The 22239-nt window shown below is 56.6% G+C and overlaps 2 protein-coding genes across 3 annotated transcripts; both read left to right on the top strand.

The window, feature by feature from the left end:
- The first annotated feature begins 1206 nt into the window (after positions 1–1206).
- On the top strand, positions 1207–9052 carry USHBP1 (USH1 protein network component harmonin binding protein 1). 2 transcript variants are annotated; one of them, XM_016157830.2, is made up of 12 exons: positions 1207–1731; positions 1826–1971; positions 2192–2630; positions 4258–4383; positions 4553–4689; positions 4859–4999; positions 5279–5449; positions 6027–6276; positions 6835–7056; positions 7817–7920; positions 8138–8247; positions 8505–9052. In XM_016157830.2, the coding sequence occupies exons 1-12, from the start codon at positions 1678–1680 to the stop codon at positions 8582–8584; spliced, it is 1980 nt and encodes a 659-aa protein (XP_016013316.2). In that variant the 5' UTR covers positions 1207–1677; the 3' UTR covers positions 8585–9052. The 2 variants fall into 2 exon arrangements, with proteins under 2 accessions (XP_016013316.2, XP_016013315.2); XM_016157829.2 differs by having other exon boundaries at positions 8138–8260; positions 8505–8771.
- Positions 9053–12180: 3128 nt separating this feature from the next.
- NR2F6 (nuclear receptor subfamily 2 group F member 6) lies at positions 12181–21980 on the top strand. Its single transcript, XM_016157702.2, has 4 exons — positions 12181–13154; positions 16749–16843; positions 19473–20039; positions 21246–21980. Exons 1-4 carry the CDS (start codon positions 12871–12873, stop codon positions 21518–21520), a joined length of 1221 nt encoding a protein of 406 aa, XP_016013188.2. The 5' UTR covers positions 12181–12870; the 3' UTR covers positions 21521–21980.
- The last annotated feature ends 259 nt before the right edge of the window (positions 21981–22239 follow it).

The following is a 22239-nucleotide window of genomic DNA, read 5'->3' as shown; positions in this document are numbered from 1 at the left end:
TTTTTAAGAATCAGATAAGCCTGCCCACATCAGCCAGGTTCTGATTTAATGACAATTAGGAGGGGCTATGTAGGCTGAGCCTTGAAGGATGGAGAATTTGCTAGAAAAACAGGAGGAAAGGCATTCCAGGTAGAAGGAATCTATCTGGACAAAGGTCTGGAGGCTTGGAAGAACCTTGGAGTGGTGGGGCCTCTCACAGGTTAATTTAGCTAGGGCATGGCTAAGAGTGAGGATTTCAATGCCCCGGGGTACCCTGAAGTCGGAGAAGTACAATTTCTCTCCGTCCATGAGAAGGAAGATTCAGCCTCCTAGGATCTGTTAGTGGGATCTGGAAGATTCCATGGAGATTCAGGCTACTTGTCGCTGCTCAGTTAATCCAAGTGCAGAAGGAAAGACAGGGTGTTTCAGGCAGAGCTTATAGCATGGGTAAAGACCTAGAGTGTGAGAATTGAGAACCTTCAGCCATTCATGGAGGAGGCCATCATGGCTACAGCATGGAGTATACACAGGTGCAATCAGGAAGCATAATTTTCAAGGGCCTTGAATGCCAGGTCGAAGAGCTTAAAATGTTTCCCAAGGGCAGTGGCCAACCATGGGGGTGTGCGAGCAAGGGAGGCAAATAATCAGATCTCTGTTTCTTGAGCCTGGGTGGGCAAAGGAGTGAATGGGGTTGGGGACTGGGGATCCCAGAGAGGGAGCTGGGCTGGCATCTGAGTGGGACAAGAGGGGCTTGGACTGTGACTATGAATGTAGAAAAGGAAGCCTATTAGAGGTGGATGCAGGAAAAATGAGCAGGACGTAAGGACCATCTAGGCTCTTAGGGATCCAGTATTTTTGCAGGAGAAACAACGGCTGGCAGAGGAAACAGAAATGGGACTTTCAAAGAGGTAATAGGGAACAAAGAGCGCTTGTCACAATTCAGATCCCCAATGGTGCCTGGCCGTGTGCAAATTGCTTGTTAAAACTCCCATGACACTGTAGGTCAGATAAGGAAACTGATGCTCAAAGGTGGAAGAGCCCTGGCCTTGGAGGCTAAGGTGAGGTGGGATGGATATCTCTGGAAGCGGACATGTGTCCCCTGCTGGGACTGGAGGAAGGCGCGGTCCTTGAGGAGGAAACTGCACAATAACAAATCATGTGACCAGGGGAGGGGGCTTCCTGTTTCCTGGCCCCTCCCAGGCCAATCTTGGCCAGCCCAGCCTGAGTAGACAGTGGCCAGAGTGACCCCAAGAGTGTCCAGGAACTCGGGCCTCTGACTAAGGTGCTCCTAGAGGAACAGAGAAGCAGAGAGGGCTGAGGGGACCCAACCCCAGGATTGGGGCCTGTGGTTCAGGAGGGCCCTGAGGAGGAGAGGGGACTCTTGACATTCTTGTCTTAGGCCAAGGATAGGGGAGGGAAGAGTGCACCAAGGAAGTGAAAGATAAAGGAGGCAAAGGAGAAGGGAGAGGTCAGGGCAACCTTGGGAAGTAGTAAGCTCCTAAGGTCACTGAAATATGCCAAATCAACCTTGACGACTCAAGATCCCTTCTGAAGAGGGGAAATCAATGCCCACTTCACAGAAGAGGAAATTGAAACTGTCATTTGCCCAGGACAGCAAAGGCAAGAGCTGAGATCAGGCTGTGGTTTAAGTAGGGAACGAAGGAGGAAGATTCAGAGGACGCTGATTTCTGGACAGCAATGAGTGCCCGGGCCACACGGCCCCGAAGCCGGCGAGGGAGGCATGCTCCACCTGTAAGTGTCCTCCACCCCTGCCACAGCCAGCTCAGTGGGACCCTTGGGCCAAGCCCTTCCTGGCTCAGAGCTCAGTCATGGTGACCATTTGCAGGGGGAGCTGGACCCTGTGGCAGAAAGTTTAGAGGAGGCTGAGGCAGGCAACGGAAGCTCTGCGCTGGGCCCTTTGCCATCTCAGGAAAGCTGCAAGCCAGAACTGCTGGGCCCTGGGGTGGAGAGTGGGCAGAGCCTGGAGAGCAGGTAAGACCCTCTTGGTCTGTGCCTCCAACTCCAGCTCTTTCCTACCCATAATGCTGCCTGTGCCCCTCCTGCTCCTGCTCACACACACACACACACCATGACTCCCCATTGCCCTCCTCAAGCTGACTTTCAAGGCCCCAGCCTTGACACACAGCCGCTGTGTGCCAGCCACCCCAGATGTTCCCATTTTCAGAATCTTCCATCTCTCACCTCTTCACAGAACTGAGAAAGAGGCTGATGGGGACTCTAGCAGGGGACTGACCCCAGCACCAGAGGAGCTCTATGAGCCTGCAGAAGAAGCTCATCAGGCCCCGGAGGCAGCCCCACGGGACAGGGAGACTGTCTCCTCTGGACCTGGGGCTCCTGACGTTTTTCAGACTCTCCAGCATGCTCTGAGCTCACTGGAGGCGGCAGCTGCTGCCTGGCGCCACCAGCCCCCAAGCTGTTCTGGGCCAATGGAGGCGGAGGGCAGAAGCAAGGGGAGACAAAGTCCCTGCCTGGAGCAGGAAGGGGCAGGGGGCTACCAGCGGGAGGCAGCCCGCATGGCCGAGAGAAACGCCTGGCTGCGTTTGGCCCTGGGAAGCCGTGAAGATGAACTAATGCACATGCAGGCCTCCTTGGAGGCCATCCAGAAGGAGAAGGAGATGCTGCAGAGAGAGGTGAGTCGGGCAGCCCTGCCTCCCAGGGCTCCCTGTCTGAGGGAGGAGGCAGCCTGGCATAGGCTATGTTCAATCGCTTGTTCATTTGAAAATTTTTTCAAATGCAGCATGGAATGCTGAGCCCCAACAGACACAAGTCCTGTACAATCTGAGTCAAGGCGATCAGGGAGGCCCACAGAGGAGGTGGCACTTGAAGGAGGTGTGGGAGGAACCATGCAAAGATCTGGGGGAAGAGCATTCCAAACAGAGGGAATAGCATATGCAAAGGCACTGAGCGTGATTGGTATATTTGAGGAACAGTGAGGAAGCCAGTGTGGGGTGAGCAGGAGGAGAAGAAGGCAGAGAGGTGACAGGGCAGTTCCTGCAGGGCTGTAGGAACGATTTGATTTTGCTCTGATTGAGATGGGAGCCTCTGAGGGTTCTGAGTAGGGAGAGGTGACTACCAAACATAGGCGTTCACAGGCACCCCCTGGCTGTCCTGGGAGAAATGGTGAGTGGGTGGCAGCAGTGGAATCCTGGAGATGCAGGAGGAAGCACTGGTCCAGAGGCCAGATGGTAGAAGTTGCGGAGGTGGCAAGAAGTGGGCAGATTCTGGGTGACGTTGAACGGGGAGCTGTCAGGCGTGGGTATGGACATAGAGGCATCCTCAGCATGTGGATGAAATCTAAAGCCGTGTGGCTGATGGAAGTTAAGGGGAGCAGGCCCTCATCTCCAGTTGACGAGACTGGGGCTGTGGAAGCCCAGAACAAGAGGCCTGTTTCCCTATGGGGCGGGGCCCATTTCTAGGATGGGAAAGAGAAGTTAGTGAGTTAGTTTGTTTTAATTTGGTCCCCGCTCCCCACCTCCAATCTATTCTTTCTACCTATGACTTCAGTGTTTTGTTTTATTTTTAGATTCCACATGTGAGATAGTATAGTAATTATCTTTCTCTGACTTATCTCACTAGCATAAGGCCCTCAAAGTTCATTCATGTTGTCGCAAATGGCAGGGTTTCATTCTTTTTTAAGGCTGAGTAATATTTCATTGTATATATACCACACTACATTATCTATTTATCTATCAGTGGACACATAGATTGCTTCCATGTCTTGGCTATTGTGAATAATGCTGCAATGAACATAGGGGTGCATGTATCTTTTCAAATGAGTATTTTCGTTTCCTTTCATGCCCAGAAATGGGATTGCTGGATCCTATGGTAGTTCTATGGGTAATTTTTTGAGAACCTGTTTTCCACAGTATTTATACCAATTTACAATCCCAACAGCGCACGAAGGTTCCCTTTTCTCCACATTTCACTAACACTTGTCATTTCGTGTCTCTTTTATAACAGACATCTAAATAGGTATAAGGTGAAATCTCTTTGTGGTTTTGATATGCATTTCCCTGATGGTTAGTGATGTTGAGCACATTTCATGTACCTGTTGGCCATCTGTATGTCTAAAAAAAGAGAAGTCCTGAGTGGCTGAGTGAGTTGCCCAAGGTCATATAGTGAGGGATTTGGTGCAGTGCGTACCTGGGGCTCCTGCCTTACAGCTAGGGCTCTTGCCACTGCCCCAGGAACAGAATTTAGGGAGGACTGGTGGTTATTTGGAGCTCTCAGGCCTGACATTCCTCATCCCGCCCCCAGGTCCAGGAGCTGCAGGATTCCCTGCTGAGGCTGGACCCCTTCCCACCTTCCTCCCAGAGCCAAGCAGGTGGCTCGGGCAGTGGATCCAGCAGCTCTGGGGCTGATGGGGAGCCCTGGGCTACTCAGGTGAGTGTGGGAGGCTCAAAACCACCATTTTGAGATCCTTCAGGTTTGGGGCAGTGAGACTCAAATCCAGGTCATGTGATCCATCATCTTCTACAGTTGGAAAAGCCTGAACCCATGGTGCTGAGCTCTTGATGACAATCTGGGTAATTCGAGTCCCCTCTTGCCACAGGACTCCTGCTCCCTGTCTCACCCCCTGCTCCAGCGCCTCCGGAGTGATTCCAGTGCTCAGAGCCTCGGATCTCTCTCTACCCAGCCTCTCACCCCCGAGATGCACATCATGGAAGTCCAGTTGGAGAAGCTCCGGGGGTAAGAGCCACAAATGCTGAGCTTGAAAGGGTACCAGCACCTCCTCAGCTGAGACATAAACCTGAGTCTGGAGCTGGAGTGGGGGTAGGGGAGGGGAGGTGGAAATCAATTGGGTTCTGACTGCCCTACAAGGCCTCTCACTTTCCCTCTTTCCCACCTTCGGAGGCAGGAGCATCGAGAAGCTCAAATGCTTCAACCGTCTGCTGTCAGCTGTGCTCCAGGGATACAAGGGTCGGTGTGAGGGCCTCAGCATGCAGCTGGGCCAGCGGGAGGCTGAGGCCACGGCACTACGTCTGGCCTTGCAGTACAGGTCTTTGCACCCCTGCCATGGTATCGCTGGCTGGGAAGGGAATGGGTGTGCTCAGAGGATGTCCCTGATCCACAAAGAGAGGCAGGGCCTCCGCGGGTAATTACTTTCCCCCACTACAGAAATTAATTTAAGGCAATTTTAGTCCAAGGGTGCTGAAGGGGTTTGCATTCCCCCCCTGGGGATGGGAGAGAAGTGAGGGATCCAGGAGCAAGTGGAAAGATTGCCTACACGAAAGATGGGGCTCAGTGTCCTGGAGCATTTAGAACCAGTGTCCCACAGTGAGCACTGTGAGGAGGCATATGGGGTCCTGCTCACTCTCTGGGAGGCGGACTCAGGAGCAGAAGAAGTCTCCAAGAGTGACCTGGAAGCAGCTGAGAAGGAGGCTCAGAGGCTGCTGGCCCAAGAGGAGGCTGCCACAGATGGAGGCACACTGTGGGATCCTCAGCTAAGGTACTCCTAGGAATCCCAGGAACTGGGAAGGCCAGTGAATGGGGTCCTGATTGGGAAATGGGGCTCCCAGAGATGGTCCATGGAGACCTGACTGGAGTTGGCTGGTTGCTATTCAACAAATTTGTCCTGGTGGTTAATAGCCATTGGGGTTGGTATAGGACCCACCAGGGTTGTCATGAAGATGGACGATGGTGTCACTGATTAGAATTGACATGACAGTGCTTAATGATGTTGGCATGATGCTGCCAAAGAGGTCTGGCAAACTGAGCAATGATTTCCATTGGCTTGGCGTGATGGCAGCCACCATGCTGGCATGAGCCACAGCGACCATTGGGTTGGTGTGATGGTGTCCACAATGTTCACATGAATGACAATACCCATTGGTGTGATAGAGTTCACCGTGTTGTCTTGATGGATGATGGTGCCCACCATATTGGTATTACGGCACCCGCACAGATGGTGTAGGATCCACCATGGTCAGTAATATGGAAGATGATGGAGCCCGCCAGGGTTGACATGAAGTTAGCACAACTATGCCTGTCAATGTCTACACAGGCCCCTCTTCTGTTTTCTGTAGCCCCGAGGGCAGCAGTGTGGATAGGCCCACACCACAGGAGGTATCTGCCCAGCTCCGAGGCTGTGTCCAGCGTCTCCGGGAGCGCCGTGCTATGGTGAAGATTCCCCCAGATCCTGGTCCCACCTTGGCACCCATGCCCACTGTGCCCCGTGCAGAAGCCATGGTGCAGGCTATTCTAGGGACCCAGCCTGGCCCAGCCATGCCCCAGCTGGAGAAGATGCAGATCCAGCAGGACCTGGAGGCTGCGCGGGTACAAATGGGCAGCGGTTACTGTGTCAGTCTTTCCTGGTGGGACAAAACGCTTTGCTGAGGTCAAGAGGGATGTGGTTGGGGAACTAAACAGAAAAGGAGAGTTCTGCTAGGCTGGAGTCAGTTTTCCTGGAGGGAGGAGAATTGGGGCTGGGGTTTTGAGGGATAAATAGGAGTTCGTCCTTTGGAATTCAGTTTCTCATAAGGCTTTGAATCTGGCTTTCCAAAATGTACTTTGTATGGAAAAGAAATGGGGCAGAGGACATAATCTCAGATTTGTATGAAAGACTTAAGGTTCTGGAGTTGGAGAAACTTCAGCCCCTTCCACCGAGCTGCTACTTGAACTTGTCTAAGATACTTGTCCTTTCTGAACTGTCATATCTACACTGTAGTTTTTATGGGAGAATTATATTTCCTACTACACAAGATCATGGTGAGGGTTTAAGTTCTTGCTTGATCAGCCCTCATTGGGTGCCTCTTGAGGCCCAGGACCCAGGAAGAGTTTCCCCAGCAGTTGACCCTAGAGGCACAAATTCTCTGCCCTCTCTTGGTTTTTCAGGAGACCCAGGAGGACCTGATGTTGAGGCTACAGCTGGTGCGGCGGGAGAAGCGGGGTCTGGAGCTGCGGGAGGCTGCCCTCCGAGCCCAGGGCCCCGCCCACATGCTCCTGCTGGAGCAGCTGCGGTGGGAGTGGGCTCAGCTCCAAACTGGTGGGGCCAACAGCAGTGGTGGTGACAGCAGTGGAGGCAGGAGTAGCGGAGACGAGGAGGCATGGTCCCAGGTGAATACTCTTACTGCACCCGGTAGGGATAGAAGTATACTACTGGCTAGGTAGCTCTGGCCAAGCATAGCCCCCTCTGAGCCTCAGTTTCCATTTCTGCACAAATAAATTAGGTGAATGGTAAGCTGCAAGTTAAAGTTCATACTTTGTACTTTGGGGGATCTTTCTTTGAGGGCATTGAGCCCACTAAGCCCTAAATGGTTTAGTGTCTTCCATTCAAACCTGTACCTCTTCCCCCACCCCCCAGGTCTGTTCATACCACCCCCTCTCCACTCTAATAGCCCCAGTCCATGCTTCCTCTCTTCCTAAATCTTGGTTCTAGTTCCCTCTGAGTCCTTCCTTTTTGCCCCTTGCTGTCTAATCATGTCTACCCTCTGCTTAAAGCCTTCAGCAGCTTCTAGAATGCTCCTTTGAATCATCTCTTCCACTTCCAAGACTTTGTACCTGCTGTGCCACTGCCAGATACACTAGTCACATCCTTCTTTGTTTAGTTAAGTCCTTGAACTTCTAGAGGTCTGAGCTCAGATATTGCCTCCTCCAGGAAGCCCTCCTGGACTGCCTTCAGATGAGATCCCCTGTTATTTATTTCCCTTGTTAAGGAGTAATTTTGCCCTTACTGGGGTATCTCACCAGACTGGGGACTCTCTGAGGGAAAGGACTATGGCTGCCACAGTCTGGGCATCTTCAACATCCAGCTTAGGTTGAGCACATACACTCAACCTAGGCCAATATCACGTCCCTTCCTTCTGCTTTCTCTCAGGGCCCTGCTATCCCTGGTGGCATCAGGGGCATCGATGGAGGTCAGGTGGGCAAAGTGCAGGATCGAGAGGAGCTAGCTCAAGAACTGTTGGCCTCACTCACTCGGTGTGTTCCTGGTTGGGGAATATTTGGCTAAGGAGGGGGGTGATGGTGGTATGTATGCAAGAGTCCGTGGGGGTGTCGTGTGCAGCAGTGCCAGGCTGGGTGTGCACCTGTGTACAAGTGTGTTCCCACCATGGAAACACCATGGGCAGGCGGGTGGGTAGAGGGATAACAGGACTGGCTATGGCTGTGAGCCCTTCTCTCCCCACCCCTGCACCAGGACCCTGGGCCTGCGGGAGCAGCTGCAGTCTCTGTGGGAGGAGCTGGAACAGGTGGCTCAGAAGGAGCGAGCCAGACGTGTTCAGAGTGCTGAGCTGAACAGTGATTTATGTAAGGCTCACAGGTGGGTCCCCCTTTCCCTGTACTTCCCCTGGCGACCTCAGAAGATTCCCTGGCCTGTCTGGGCCTCAGCTTCCCTCCTATAAGGTGGGCTGCAAGTTCAGTCCGTCCCACACCTCCCCTGGTGCCTGTGTGTCAGCCCCTCCTGAGTGATGCTGGGATTTCAGGAAGTCCCAATCTGGGAGTACGTAGCCCCTGTCTTGGTGTGGGGGGCCTGTTTCCGGGCTGAACCCCCATACCCCTTCTAGTGCCCTGGTCCTGGCGTTCCAAGGAGCCCGCCAGAAGCAGGAAGGGCAGCGGAGGAAGCTGGAACAGCAGGTGGCACTAATGGAGGCCCGACAGGCAGAAGAACTGGCTGTGCTAGAAACCACCGCAAGAAACCTGGAGAGGCCCAGTCAGCCCCGTCCGCCTCCCCAGCCAGGGGAGACCTTTCTGTAGGCCCTATACCTGGCCGTGTCTGGATGTGCCAGACAGTGGTGGCTGGCCATGTCATAAACTGTCCTGGAGTGATGTCATGAGGCGTGACTTTGCATGCTGAAGCGTGTTCGATGTGATGGAGGTTGATATACCTGTGCATCTTGGGCTGGATGAGGGGTTGGCTGGGCATTTGAGAAAGATTTGGTGTCTTTTTGGCTTGGCGCCATGGGGCATGTGAATGGGGTTGGTAGGGTCTTGCCAGAGGCAGCCTGGGCTGTAGAGATAGGGTCTCCAGGCCTGGTTGGGGGGAGTCAGAGGTCAGTGAGGTTACATACCCAGAGCTGAAATTCCAACTCTTACTTGTCTCCAGAAGCCCAGACAGGGGTCCACGGGCCAGGGGTGGGGGGTGGGGCGGGCGGGCAGGGCACACCTTCCTCTGCCTACTCTTCCTAGGGAGTTGTTGGGTTTGTCCTCAAAGATGCTCCCAAGAGGACGATGCTTATATCCCAGAAGACTGAGGACCCCACAGTTAGGAGTGTAGAACGTTAGCTAGAAGGGCGTATGCTCCAGGTGCATGTGTAGGGAGGAGGGATCAGAGGCAGCTTTGGAACTTGCACGCAAAGAATGTGGAGCTAAGGTAAAAGGCTTAAAAACCTGCATGCGGAAACTCAGGGGTCTATACTGCAGGTGCAGAGGAACTCAGAGTGCGAGCTCATGGTGAGCACCACACACATTCCGTCCCTTGAGGGCCTAGATGGCCCCTGGTGATGCTAAATTTTGGCTTTCACCGTTAGACCTTGGAAGCTGTGGGAAGCGTTAGTGTCAGGTTAATGACAGACATCTGATTAGCATATCATTTGCATAGGTCACACTTCTCAGCCCTCCCAACCGGGTCTGGCGGGGTCCTGAAAGGGGGGCTGGGCGCAACCCAGTCAGCTTGGATTAGGGGCCAGCTGTCCTCTCCTGGGCGGTAGCTGAAACCCAAGCTGGAGATTAGCAAGGGTTTTGTTCCTAGCCTGGTGGTGGAGTTGTTTCTCAGGCTGAACCTGTGCAGGTGTGTGCGGGGCGGTTACCTCTTGCCCAGAAGGGCAAGACGAACCTGAGGTCACTGCCAGTCAGCAGCCTGGACACAGTCCGGTTCTCCTGACTCACAGATGCCTCAGGCGAGAGTTGGGGCTGGTGACCTTCGGACCCCGTGCACTCTCTGTGGACCAAGGTCGGGTTGGACAAAAGCTGGGAAACTGTGGCGGGCAAGGTCGTCTGTGAGGCAGGGGAGTAGAGGAGCCGACCTTATCCCCTCTTGTCCCCCTTCTCTCTCCCAAGAGTGATCTTAGCCCTCAGTCCCACCAGGTTGCCAGTGGGGGTAGGGAGCAAAAGGAGACAAGGTCACCTGTTAGAGGGTGGGGAAAGATTTCGTGCTTAAGGAGGGGGCAGGGATCTGTTCCCAGGCCACCAGAGCAGGGGCTGGCCATTCCCACGGGTGCCCCTGCAGCAGATGGGTCCAGGCCTCTTTGTTCCTGGTCCGCGGCCGCCGCAAGGTCAAATGTCACCGCGGGGCCGCGGGCAGGGGTCAGAGGGGCGGAGCCGGTCCTCGGCTCCAGCCTTACCCCCGCAGACCAGCCCCAGGGCATGCAGGGCCGGTGGAGCTACTGCGAGGGGGCGGGGCATACGCAGAGTAGGACCAACTCTGGCGCCTTCTTTCCCCAGTCTCCAAGCCGGTCCCCAGCCCGTCACTTCTGGGCCTCCTTGCCCCAGATATGTGTCCCTCCCCTCCCTAAGTCCCCTCTCTGACTCCCTTCTCTGAGACTTTTCCCTGCTAAGTTTCTTTTTCTGAAACGGACCCCTTCTCCCACCAAAGATCCTGGATGATCCAGGCAGGGACTTAGGCCCTTGTCCTCACCCCAAATAACCAGCCAGTGCCCCCCACATTCCCAGGCAGCCCCAGAACCAAAGGGTCCTCAATAACCACCCAGGCTCCTCTGCTCCAGCAGGGATTACAGGGCAGAAGTCCACTGTAGTCAGACTCATGGAAATCTTCGCTCATGTCTAACCTGAGCCCTTCTTGCTTTCTGTACCTGCTAAAACCTTCCCCACCTTGCACTCACTCAAGCCCTCCTTGGGAGGCCCAGTATCTCTGGGATGTACTTGGTTGTGCTGGCTTTCCCAGAACTTTGGTATCCTTTGAAGTGTTGTAGGATCTCTAAGTATCTCTCCCCTTCCCCTCGTCCCGAGGGTGTCTCTTCAGATGTCATCTGGAGAGGAGGTGCCTTTTCCCAAGGCCCCTTCTTGAGAGAGGAGAACTTAGGAGCCTCATGGCCAGAGGGCACTACTCTCCTGCCCACTGCCTTCATAGGCCCAGCCACGTGGCCTCGTGTCTGGCTGAGTAGGCAGGCGGGGCAGGAGATAAGGCCAGGCGACAGGACCTGAGAGACTTCAAGGTGAAAGGTCACCACAGGAAGGGCTTTTCCAGCGGGTTAAACGTTAACGGGCCCAGAGCCAGAGGCTTAGGCTTCCCCTGTGAGAGAGGTCTGGGCGTATACAAAAGGAGCTTAATAAATGCTAAATACTAGTCGGCCCCAGCCTACGGTTTGGGTGGGGTTGGGGGCTGTCAGGCGAGCCGCAGCTGGGAAGATAGCTCGGGGAGTCTGGAAAAGACATCTGTAGTCCAGCCGGCCTCCTGGCCAAGCCCTTTCTATAAAACACAGAAAGAAAAGGAAATTAAAGGGGAAGGGGCAGGCCACGGCATGGGTGGTGGGCATTCCTACTGCCTCTAACCTCGCCGGCGGGTGGGCGCCTTGCCCCTAGAGGCCTGAAATCTGGTGAGGAAACCCCTGACCTCGTGCCCCCGCCAGCCGAGACCACCACATCCCTTCCCTCTGGAGATTACGAGCACCAGGTGTTCGCCCAAGCAAAGACAAGGGTGGGTGGGGGTCGGACGCGGCGACTTTCTGGAAGAGGAAGCAAACACAATCCATCTTGCAACTGTGCAAAGCAATGCCCCAGGGTGTGCGGGCGCGCGCGCGCGTATATGTTGCGCACAGGCATGCCCCCCTCCCGCGCCCGGGTGCAACTGGACTCCCATTATTGCTTCTGCCGGGAATGGGGGATGTCCCTGGGGCGCCTCGAAGGCGGTAAAGGACGCAACGTCCAAGGCCGGAGGTGGAGGGGAGTGCCTTGGAGAGATATGTTGGCGAGGCTGCAGAAGGGCAGAGGGCAGCGGCTGCCCATGATCCCGCCGCGGCTGGGCAGGGGTTAAGGCTGGAGCCTGGCGAGGACAGGGGCGGGGATGGGAGGGGAGGGAGGGAGGGGGGAGGGTCAGGCCAAGCGGTCCCGCGCTCCGCCCTCGTCCCTCCCGCCGGTCTGGGCGCCGGGCGCCGCGCACGGCCACCCATGCCCTTATAAGGGCGGCCGTCGCCGGGGCAACGAGCGCCCGCCCCCAGCCCGCGGCGCGCGCCCCTGCCCCCGCCTCCGCCCCCCTCCCGCCCCGCGAATGGAACGTTGTGTGTCAAACCGGCCGCAGCGCGAGGCCGGCGCGCGGGGTCGGCGGCGGCGGCAAGAGCGAGGCTCGGGCCCAGGCGCAGGCCCAGGCCTGACGGGCGCGGCCGCAGCAGGGGCGGCAGCTCGAGAAACGCCGGCCCGCGGCCCCGCAGGCCCAGAGCGGCCGCTGGGGGGACCCAGGGACCCAGGGGGCGCGGCGACCGGTCCCTGCGCGTGCCCGCCGCCCCTCCCCCTCGCCGCGGGCAGCCGCGCAACTTGCGGCCAAACTTCCCCCCGGCCTCCGGCTCTCGGATGGCGGCCCGCTAAGTTGGCCGCAGCCCCCGACCGAGCGGCGGTCAGGCCAGAGGGCGCCCCCTGCGCAGCCCGGGCCAGGCCATGGCCCCTGCGCCCCCGCCGGGGCCCCAGGGCGGCGGGGCGCGAGTCCCAGGGGCCCCGCGCTTGCGCTTCTAGCGTGCCCCCCCCGGCCCCAGGCCCGGCCCCGCGCACGCGTGGGAAAGTTGACCTGGAACCTGCCGGACCAGTTCCGCCCGGGTGCGCGGACCGGCCGCAGGAAGTTGCTTCAAAACTTTTTTGGGGGGTGCAGCCGGTGCCCCCCGTGCGCCAGGGCCGGATGCGAACGGGGTAGAGTCCCCCGGGCTGACAGGGGTGCCCGGAGGGAGGAGCGCGGAGGGGGCGCCCCGGCCCCGCTGCCCTGGGGCTATGGCCATGGTGACCGGTGGCTGGGGCGGCCCCGGAGGCGGCGGCGACACGAACGGTGTGGACAAGGCGGGAGGCTACCCGCGCGCAGCCGAGGAAGACTCGGCCTCACCACCTGGCGCTGCCAGCGACGCGGAGCCAGGCGACGAGGAGCGGCCGGGGCTGCAGGTGGACTGTGTGGTGTGCGGGGACAAGTCGAGCGGCAAGCACTACGGCGTCTTCACCTGCGAGGGCTGCAAGAGCTTTTTCAAGCGGAGCATCCGCCGTAACCTCAGCTACACCTGTCGGTGAGCCCCCCATCTGCGCCCCGCTGCCTGCACTCGGCCCAGCCTGGCCAGGGCCCTGACCTGCTCGGTCACCTTGGGCCTGGCGCTGATCTTCCCTGGGCCTCCACTCCCCTCCGAGATAGGGGTACAGCCCCCTGTCCTCCTCTCTATTACATTCCTAGGGTCGTGTATACAGTCGGCACCGTATGGATGCAGGTCCCCACATCAGGTGGTCCCTTGCGCTTTCTGCCCCAGTTTCTCGCTCCTCCTCCCACCCTTGATTTTCTCCGGAGAGGGGTCATCTCCGCACGGAGAGGGTTTGGGGTGCTATTAGGGGAACCCCCTCTCTTTGGAACGTCATCGCACGGGGAGCCCGTGGGAATCGAACATGGAACATGGTTTGTGAAGCTCGCAGCGTCCAGGGGCCATTGTCTGCGGCCGCGCGGATCAATACGGCGCGCCCTTGGGGTCAAATATCACTTCCAAAGTCGCCCTGGCCACCAAGGCGGTGGCGGGAGCAAGGCAGAGGTGGCACAGGGCGGCCTCCTTCGCATGGGGGCTCTGCCTTGGGGAAGGAGCTGGTCCTGCCCATGCGGGGAACTCCCCCCTCCCCCGGCTCACCCTGGGTCTTGGGTGACCGGAAACCGTCGCGGGAGGGTGAGGAGGGCAGCTAGATCTGACTGACCGCACCTCTGCTGCTCCACCCCCGCAGCCAGGAGTGGGAGCAGACCTGGTGCTCCTGGAAAATCCCTAAAACTTCGATGTCTCTGAGACAGGGTGGGGTGAATGTTTCCCGGAAAGCCTGAGCTGTCCTGGGTTGAAGTCCCCACTGACTGGCAGGGCCTTGCTAGCTTCTATGGTTGGAACTGGGGTTGGGTGTCCAGCTCGGGGTCCCCTTCTCACCACTCTTGAATGAGCATCCTTTTGCTTTATGGACAAGCCCCTACTCTGTGTCCTCCATGAGCATGCATGGGTTCTACAAAGCTGGTATGGGGGCCCCCATTTTCCGTATGTGTAAAACTGAGGTCCAGAGAGGTCCTTGTGTCTGTCCTGGGTGACCCAGGGAGATATCCTGCCCCAGTTGGGGCTCAGCAAGGGGAATTTCAAGGTGGGAAAGAGGAGGGTTGCTAAGTCAGGGTCAGGATTCACCCCAGGTAGGGCTTGTTGGTGAGGCCACTGGGCCAGGCCTTGGGCATCTGGAGTTTGGCCCTAGGTCTGGGGTCAGAGCATGTTTGGGGTGGCCATGTGTGTATGTGTGTGTGTGGTGGTGGGGGGAGCTGGTTTCCTCCCTCCTCCAGTGCTAACTGGGCCACCAGACTTTGGCCTCATTTTTACTGCTGGAATGACCTTCTGCTTTCTGGCTGGGTCTTTGGGGAGGGGCTCAGGAAGTTTTGGAGTCCCAGGGGCTCCATGATGGCCAGAGCAGGGAGCAGCAAGGTGGTGGACAGCGGGCATTGTTAGGGGCTGGCAGGTTCTTCAGAAGCTCTATGCTGCGTCACCAGGCGAAGTCACTGCCCCTCTCTGAGCCTCAGATTTATTCAGCAGGGTTTCCTCAGGGCTCAGACTGGGTGGTATGATGCCAGCCTCCCAGAGACCCCAGCTCTAAGCCCAGCTCTCTCCCAGTCTGGAGACACAGTGAGATGCAGATGCCCCAGCCTGTGGGGTCCCCTTCTCACCACTTTTGAATAAGCATCCTTTTCCTTTATTGACAAAATAAAGCTGGGCCAGAGCGGGGGATGAGTTTGGGGTCCCAGGAGGGAGCAAGAGGCTCTGCCTGAGGGTCAGCAAGGGCTGTGGTGTAGGGCCATAGGATATGGTACTTAAAGTGAGAAGGGTTTGACCCAAGCAGATGCCCATGGCAGGTTGGGGGGAGCAGTGTTGTAAAATGAGACTACTCAGGCATGGGTGGAGTTAGAGCTGAGTGGGCCTGAAATGCTGGACTGATGGCCACAGGGAGCCATGAAGTGTATGTGAGCAAGGGAAGCCTCTGATCAAATTGAACTAGAAGCCAGAAGCCTAGGGAGGAAACTGAGTTGGGCCCCATCGTTGGGCCAAGCATATGCTCTTTAGATGGGATGACAAGTAGAACTTTCTGTTTCCTCATCTGGAGGACTAGGAAAGCTGTCATGACTCCATAGCTGGGGAAGTTGAGGCAGAAGGTTCGGGGCCTCTCCTGAGGTCAGAGGGCCCTGAACTGGGCCCCTGCCTGCCCGCCTACCCCAGGCCTGGCTGTTTCCAGCCGGCTGCCCAGGACCCTCCCACTGCCTGCCTGCTGGGCTTTGTTCTGGTTCTGCCTGAGCTCCCTCTGCCCTAGCTTGGCCTCCTCCTGGGGGCTGGGGCCAGGCAGGAGCTGGAGGCTTGGCCTCAGATGCTACCACTGCAGGATCCAGGTACTTGGAGACCCCTCAAAGCCTCAGCTCTTCTAAAGCTGCCATTGGTACTCCCGGCTGGGTCCTGGGTCCTGACACTCTCCTCCAGAGTCCCTTAGATTCCCCCAGACCCAACATCCCATATGGAGCTGGCATCTGGCCTCCCACTTCCAAATGAGGAAACTGAGGCTCGGTAGAGAAGTTGTCACCCGAGGGTTGGGGCTGTGTGTCCAGCTGAGATGTTTGATTTTTAACTTTATTGAGTGTTTTACTCTGTGAATGTTTCTGGGTGACCTTGGTGCCCAGCTAGGACCTCAGGGATGTCTGTCCTAGGTTTGGGTCTTGGAGAGCCTTGAACCCAGGATAGAGGGAGATACGGAGGAGCAGGGGCCAAGGGGGAAAGGCGCTGGGGACATTTGAAGAATAAGTGTCTGAACCCTCTTACTTGGGGTCGACTCTGGATGTGGTGCTTACTGCCTTGCAGTTTGGAGCCACCTGTCTGACCCCTGGGAAAGGCAACAACAACCCCTGAGGGCCACCAGGAGGAAGCTTCTTTGGCTCAAGAGTTAGAAGTTCTTCCAAGAGGAAGGGAGATGGGTGTGGGTTCTTAAAGTGGGAACAGGAGTTCATTCATTCATTGGTGGCGGCCTTGTACAAGGTGATAATGGTGTAGCCCCACAGTGCCGTGACCCCACAGAGGACTTGGCCCTGGGCTGGCCTGGCTTCTGCTCTCTCAGTGAACTCACAGAGCTCTGCTCCCTGACCATGTACCTCTTCTGTTCTCACATTGCCCTTGGGACAAACACCCTACCTCTTAGCCTGAAAATGACCATGTAAAATGAAACCACGTAGGCTTCCATGTTTTCACATTTCCAACTTTTTGCTCTCCTTGTACTCTCTGGCTGGAATTGCCTTTCTTTCCATTCACCTGGGGAACTTCTATTCATTCTTCAAAATGTAATTTCGACATACCCTCACTGGTGCGCTCCTCTACTTTGCCACAGACTCCTATTCATCACCAGCTTTGCCACCTACTTTATTCATCTGTCACCATCATTCATTCTTTCCTCTTTGCAGACCTGCAGGCTTAGCCTCTGTGCCCCTTTGGAGCTACCTGCCCAGCCTGGGGTTGGGGCGAGCACCAGTGTTTTCCAGGTGCAGCCTTCAGAGGTGGCTCACAGGGTAGCTCAGGGAGCAGGCCATGGGTGTCACAGTGACCCCCATGGTGACCTCTGCATGCCTGCAGGTCCAACCGTGACTGCCAGATTGACCAGCATCACCGGAACCAGTGCCAATACTGCCGCCTCAAGAAGTGCTTCCGGGTGGGCATGAGGAAAGAGGGTGAGTCTCTGATGGGATGTGGCAGAAAGGGTATAGACAAATAACCAGTCTTTCATTCCTCTCGGGGTCTGGTTCCTGCCGACGTTACCGCTGATCCAAGATCCCTGTGGGCCTAGGTCTGGCTCTGGGCTGAAGGAATCCGATTATCTGTGGCTGCTTGGTGGCTGCACTGGAGCTGGGGCTGCAAGGGATGCCCTAACTCGGCCCCATATTAGGACTGTTCACTGGTCCCCCTGGCTTCAGAGGCAGGTGTCCTAGCCCTGGCATCTCAGTGACTACCCCCTACCCCCAGCCTGGCCATGGCTTTCTGAACAGGATATATTTTTTTATTTGACTTGCTCTCCCTTCCCCCTCCCCCCTTGCTTTGTGTTTGCCCAAGGCAGGAACTTACCCGATTAAGTCAAAGGGCAGCCTGTCCTTCCGCCTGACCCCGGGCCCTGGGAGCCAGAAGCAGACCCAGCCTTTATCCCTGCTCCAGGGCCTTGGGTGGACACGTGCTGGCAGCTGGGCACAGAACTCCACCCTTAGAAATGAAGTGGAACCTAGAGACTTCCTCTTAGAGCCTGGCCCCCATGCTGGGTGTCCTATCTCTGCCTGGACTCTCATAGGCCAGGCTGGCAGTTCTTCCCTGTATTTAACCTGAGTCTAAAGTTGCTTTCTTCTCTGCCAGGCTTCTAGAAGAAGCTGGGAACAGCTTCTCAGGCTGTCCGTTAAAACCATCTGATCACTCCCTTTGGTACTTTTAAGTTTGGGATGACTCTCCTGATCCCTCCCCCCACACCTGGATTTTGCTTCCACTTGTCCTTTTGACCTAAAATCCTGATGTACTTCAAATCAGGGCTTCAGATCTCTAGTCTCAGGTGTGGATATCATCATAAACGCAGCTCATGCCCCAAAGCACAGTTCTACTTAAGGGCCTTTGCACAGGCTGTTCCTCTGTCTGGAGTGCTCTTCCCCAAGACAATTTTGTGGCTTCCTCCCTCACTTCCATTAAGGTTTGCTCAAACAGCATCTCCTCAAAGAAGCCTTCCTGATTACCCTTCATCATCCCTCTTGATTTCACACCATCTACCTTGCTCTGTAATGTATTTGCTTCTCCACAAAAATGTCTGCTCCCCGAAGGCAGAGACTTCTGTCTGTCTTGTTTTCTGACATACCCCCAGTGCCTAGACCAGGTCCTGGAATACAGAAGGTGCTCAATAAATGATTCTTGGCTAGAATTGCTATCCATTTAGCCCTTACTGTCTGCCAAGTGCTGTTCTAAGTAAGTTAGATAGATTCTTATGTAATTCAATGATTGATATCATCATCATCGTCATTGTCACCTAAATCTTACAGATGGAAAAAGCACAGAGAAAAGAGAGGTGAGGCCATTTGCCAGGATCTGAGAGCCAGTAGAGTTATAGTGGGGGCTTGAACCCACGCAGTCTGGACTGAATGTGGAGAAAGAGCTGGGGAAGGGGTGCTCAGGAAGTGGAAACAGCAAGTACAAAAGCCCTGAGTTGAGAACATGGCCAGGGGATGGAAGAATGGTGGGGGTGGGGTTTAGAACTGAGTGAGCAAAGGGGAAGAAGGTTCCCCTATCCCCAAGAGCCAGGCTCATCTCAAGCCCTTGGCTCCCACCCATGTCCCCTGCCCTATCTGCTCCATGGCAGGTTGACCAGGAGTTCTTAGAGGTGATGAGACAGGGCATGCCAACTCATTAATGCTTATTAATTAGTCTCTGCCTGGCACCAAGCCCAGTCTGCCCTTCTTCCCACCCACCTGGTTACTGGAGACACTGGCCCAGGCCTGCAATGAGTCCTCCCCCTCCTCACAGTCAAGGCTGCTGATGGCAGCTATTGCTTATTGAGCACCTACTACTGTCCAGGACTTCATTCTCAGCACCAGGGTCACTACAGGGACCCGGACAGACAGATGCTCTTGGGGTCCATGACCTGGAAGGCCGGGCTGGGAGCTAGAGAAATGATCCCATCTCCCTAAGGGAAATCACTTATTTTAGGGACAGGTTGGCTAGGTGCCCCAAGTTCTAGGAATGTATCCCCTCCTTAGTCTCATTCTGAGCTCTGGGACTTCCATGATGACAGGTCTAGCTTCCCTGGCTGCTGATTAGAGTTCACACAGTCCAGTGGGAGGGGGGCCAGGTGTGAATGAAATTCTTCCCTTAACTCAGAAGGTTACCTAACCAAGGTTCTCGAAGGAAGTAGGGTGGGGGCCAGATAGGGGTGCAGGGTGAGGCCTGCGGGACCCAGGGCCCTTGGCCTCCCAACAAGCTGTGTGCCCATGGGGAAGGGTTGGAGGTCCAGGGAAAGGCTGAGCGTGGTGGGCCTTGGAGGGGAGGAGCTGAGTGACCCTGTAATGATTTTGCGTTTTCTCCTTTCTTTCTCCCTACCCTACTCCCATGACCTTTTGGATACCCCACTTTTCCCTGGATTCCTTTCCTCTCCCTCTTCCTTACACCCCTCTGTCCCTGGCTGACCTCCCTTTCCCCTTTTTGCCCTCCCCATGACCCTCCATCCCCTTCCTGTACCCATTTTTGTTATTCCTTTTCCCATCTGACCCCTCGTCCCTTTCCCTCTCCCCTTTGCTGCCCCTCCCCCTCCTGCCCATCTCCATTCCCCCACAACAGCGGTGCAGCGCGGCCGCATCCCGCACTCGCTGCCAGGTACTGTGGCTGCCTCCTCAGGCAGCCCCCCAGGCTCGGCGCTGGCGGCAGCTGCTGCGGGCAGGGACCTTTTTCCCGGGCAGCCGGTGTCAGAGCTGATCGCGCAGCTGCTGCGCGCTGAGCCCTACCCTGCGGCGGCTGGGCGCTTTGGCGCAAGCGGTGGTGCAGCGGGTGCGGTGCTGGGCATCGACAACGTGTGTGAGCTGGCGGCGCGGCTGCTGTTCAGCACGGTGGAGTGGGCGCGCCACGCGCCCTTCTTCCCAGACTTGCCGGTGGCTGACCAGGTGGCGCTACTGCGCCTGAGCTGGAGTGAGCTGTTCGTGCTGAACGCTGCGCAGGCGGCGCTGCCCCTGCACACGGCCCCACTGCTGGCCGCTGCCGGTCTGCACGCCGCGCCCATGGCTGCCGAGCGCGCCGTAGCCTTCATGGACCAGGTGCGCGCCTTCCAGGAGCAGGTGGACAAGCTGGGCCGTCTGCAGGTCGATTCAGCCGAGTATGGCTGCCTCAAGGCCATCGCACTGTTCACGCCTGGTGAGATGCGTTCCAAGGCGGGGCGGCGGGGGTGGGGGATGGGGGGGGTGGGTGCTAAGGAGGCCTTGTGGTTGTGCGGGTGTGTGTGTGGGGGGGAACCCTATAGTCCTCCACTCTGTGATCCCCGTTTGCCATACCTGCCATACCTGCGCCCCTGCAGGCTGTATGACAGACACCCTGATGCCCCACCCCAGATCCCAGGTTTCCTTAAGCTCTCTGGGTCTGGACGGGTGACTCAGGTTCCCACAACCACTCCCTTTTTCTGGGCTCCCTGAGGCTGCCCCCTCATCAAAGTGCTCTTCATGCCCAGCAGAGTGGGAGGAAAGGTCCCTGACACCTGACCCCCATTCCCTGATCCTTGGCCCCTCAAACTCTGACCCTAGTACCCCAGATCAGGGTGCTCTTCCTGAGAACATTTATGAATGAAAGGCTGCCAGGCAGGGGTGCCCTGACACCAGGTTCTGCGCTCCCCCTCCCTGATTCCTGTGACCCCAGACCTCTGACCCAGGGCCCCTAATATGCCCCCAGGGCAGGGCAACCTCCAGGTGGCTAGGGCTGCCTTGGATTGAGAAAGGAGCGGGGCTTGGAGGCCCTTCCCATCCAGGGGTGGGGCTGGCCTCATGCCCTGTGTCATTTGTAACCTTCCAGCAGCTAAAGCCCTACCTAATTTTAGGAACTGGTGGCACATCTGGCTTTACTCTGGAAGGTTCCAGGCCTCAGGGCTATGGTTGCAGAACCAGACCCAGGCTACTCTGAGAAGTGGCTTTCATCTGATAAATATGGGTTTGCCCTCAAGACTCCTCTGCCCTCCACCTTCAAGGTGCCCTATCTAGATGCTGTCAACACGCACACCCCAGGCTCCTCTAGGCTTTGCCTTTCTCCCCAAGTCCTCTCCCCAGCACCCCTTCCACTTGAGCTTGATTAGAACTTGTTTCCCTGACACAGCCTCAGTCGGGGCCACATCCGCCCTTGAGGAATCACTGCCTGCACCCTTACGACATTGTCCTCAGGTGAGGCCACCTTCACATCTCCTGAGGACTGACACTGCCTTAGATACCCCCATTTGTGCCTCAGGCCCCTATCTCCCACCTCCTGAGTGCCCCTCTCCCTCCATACCTACAGCCTTGAGCAGTGCCCCCAATCACCCCTGGGGCCTGCATCTTCCTGCCATCTCCTATCCATCTGACCTTGCCCTTGACCTCCCAGATGCCTGTGGCCTCTCGGACCCAGCACATGTGGAGAGCCTGCAGGAGAAGGCGCAGGTGGCCCTCACCGAGTACGTGCGGGCCCAGTACCCGTCCCAGCCCCAGCGCTTCGGGCGCCTGCTGCTCCGGCTCCCTGCCCTTCGTGCAGTCCCCGCCTCCCTCATCTCCCAGCTGTTCTTCATGCGCCTGGTGGGCAAGACACCCATCGAGACACTGATCCGAGACATGTTGCTGTCTGGAAGTACCTTCAACTGGCCCTACGGCTCGGGCCAGTGATTGGACAGGACCCGGGCACAATGGCCGGGTATGCAGACCTCAAGGGACATGGCTGCTTAGGCCTCAAGGGGGAACCCCAGATGGAGGACCCCAGCCTTTCTCCTCAGACTCCTGTTTTTTAAAGACTGTGAAATGTTTGTCTTTTCTGTTTTTTAAGTGATCATGAAACCAAAAAGTGACTGATCGTCCAGGCTTCAGCCTTGTTCTCCCCAAAACCCCTGGCCAAGATGGGAAGGACTGAGGTTTCAATCTTGGGATAGTCTTATACTCAGTGCCCAGACATGGGACGGTGGGATTGGCTTCCCTGGTGTGAGGGCCAGAGGCCTGACGTCTGGCCTGGAGGGGCAGCTGCAGCCGGGCAGGGATTGCGTGTCAGGCGGTTCCTCTGGACACGTGATCCACATTGGACACTACATGATGAACGAATCAAGGCCAATGATAAAGGTGTTTCCTACCTGCATAGCCTCTGTCATCTTTTGAGGGGAGAACACTCTACTCACCCCCAGCCATCTGGAATACCCACAATAGCCCTGCTTGCTGTTTTTGTTCATAGTGTTGTGGGAAAACTGAGGTTGTAGGTGGGGAGGGGGTTGTGGGGGGGGGGCCACAAAGGTCAGCTAATGAGTCTGTAGGAGTTAAACCCAACAGGTGGCTCAGGTTCAAATTCTGGCTCTGGCTTCTGAGAGTGAGCCTCATAGATTCACACATGCCCTGGACCA

The sequence above is a fragment of the Rousettus aegyptiacus genome, unplaced genomic scaffold (genome assembly GCF_014176215.1).
Source record: "Rousettus aegyptiacus isolate mRouAeg1 unplaced genomic scaffold, mRouAeg1.p scaffold_m13_p_16, whole genome shotgun sequence".
Taxonomy (NCBI): domain Eukaryota; kingdom Metazoa; phylum Chordata; class Mammalia; order Chiroptera; family Pteropodidae; genus Rousettus; species Rousettus aegyptiacus.
This window is presented reverse-complemented; position numbering and strand designations above follow the sequence as displayed.

Bases quoted from the DNA above. Each gene is read 5' to 3' on its own strand.
- USHBP1 (XM_016157829.2), top strand. From the start codon at position 1,678: ATGAGTGCCCGGGCCACACGGCCCCGAAGCCGGCGAGGGAGGCATGCT. The intron at 1,732-1,825 runs GTAAGTGTCCTC...GACCATTTGCAG, and splicing joins GAGGGAGGCATGCTCCACCT to GGGGAGCTGGACCCTGTGGC. The intron at 1,972-2,191 runs GTAAGACCCTCT...ACCTCTTCACAG, and splicing joins GGGCAGAGCCTGGAGAGCAG to AACTGAGAAAGAGGCTGATG.
- NR2F6 (XM_016157702.2), top strand. From the start codon at position 12,871: ATGGCCATGGTGACCGGTGGCTGGGGCGGCCCCGGAGGCGGCGGCGAC. The intron at 16,844-19,472 runs GTGAGTCTCTGA...CCCCCACAACAG, and splicing joins GGTGGGCATGAGGAAAGAGG to CGGTGCAGCGCGGCCGCATC. The intron at 20,040-21,245 runs GTGAGATGCGTT...TTGACCTCCCAG, and splicing joins CATCGCACTGTTCACGCCTG to ATGCCTGTGGCCTCTCGGAC.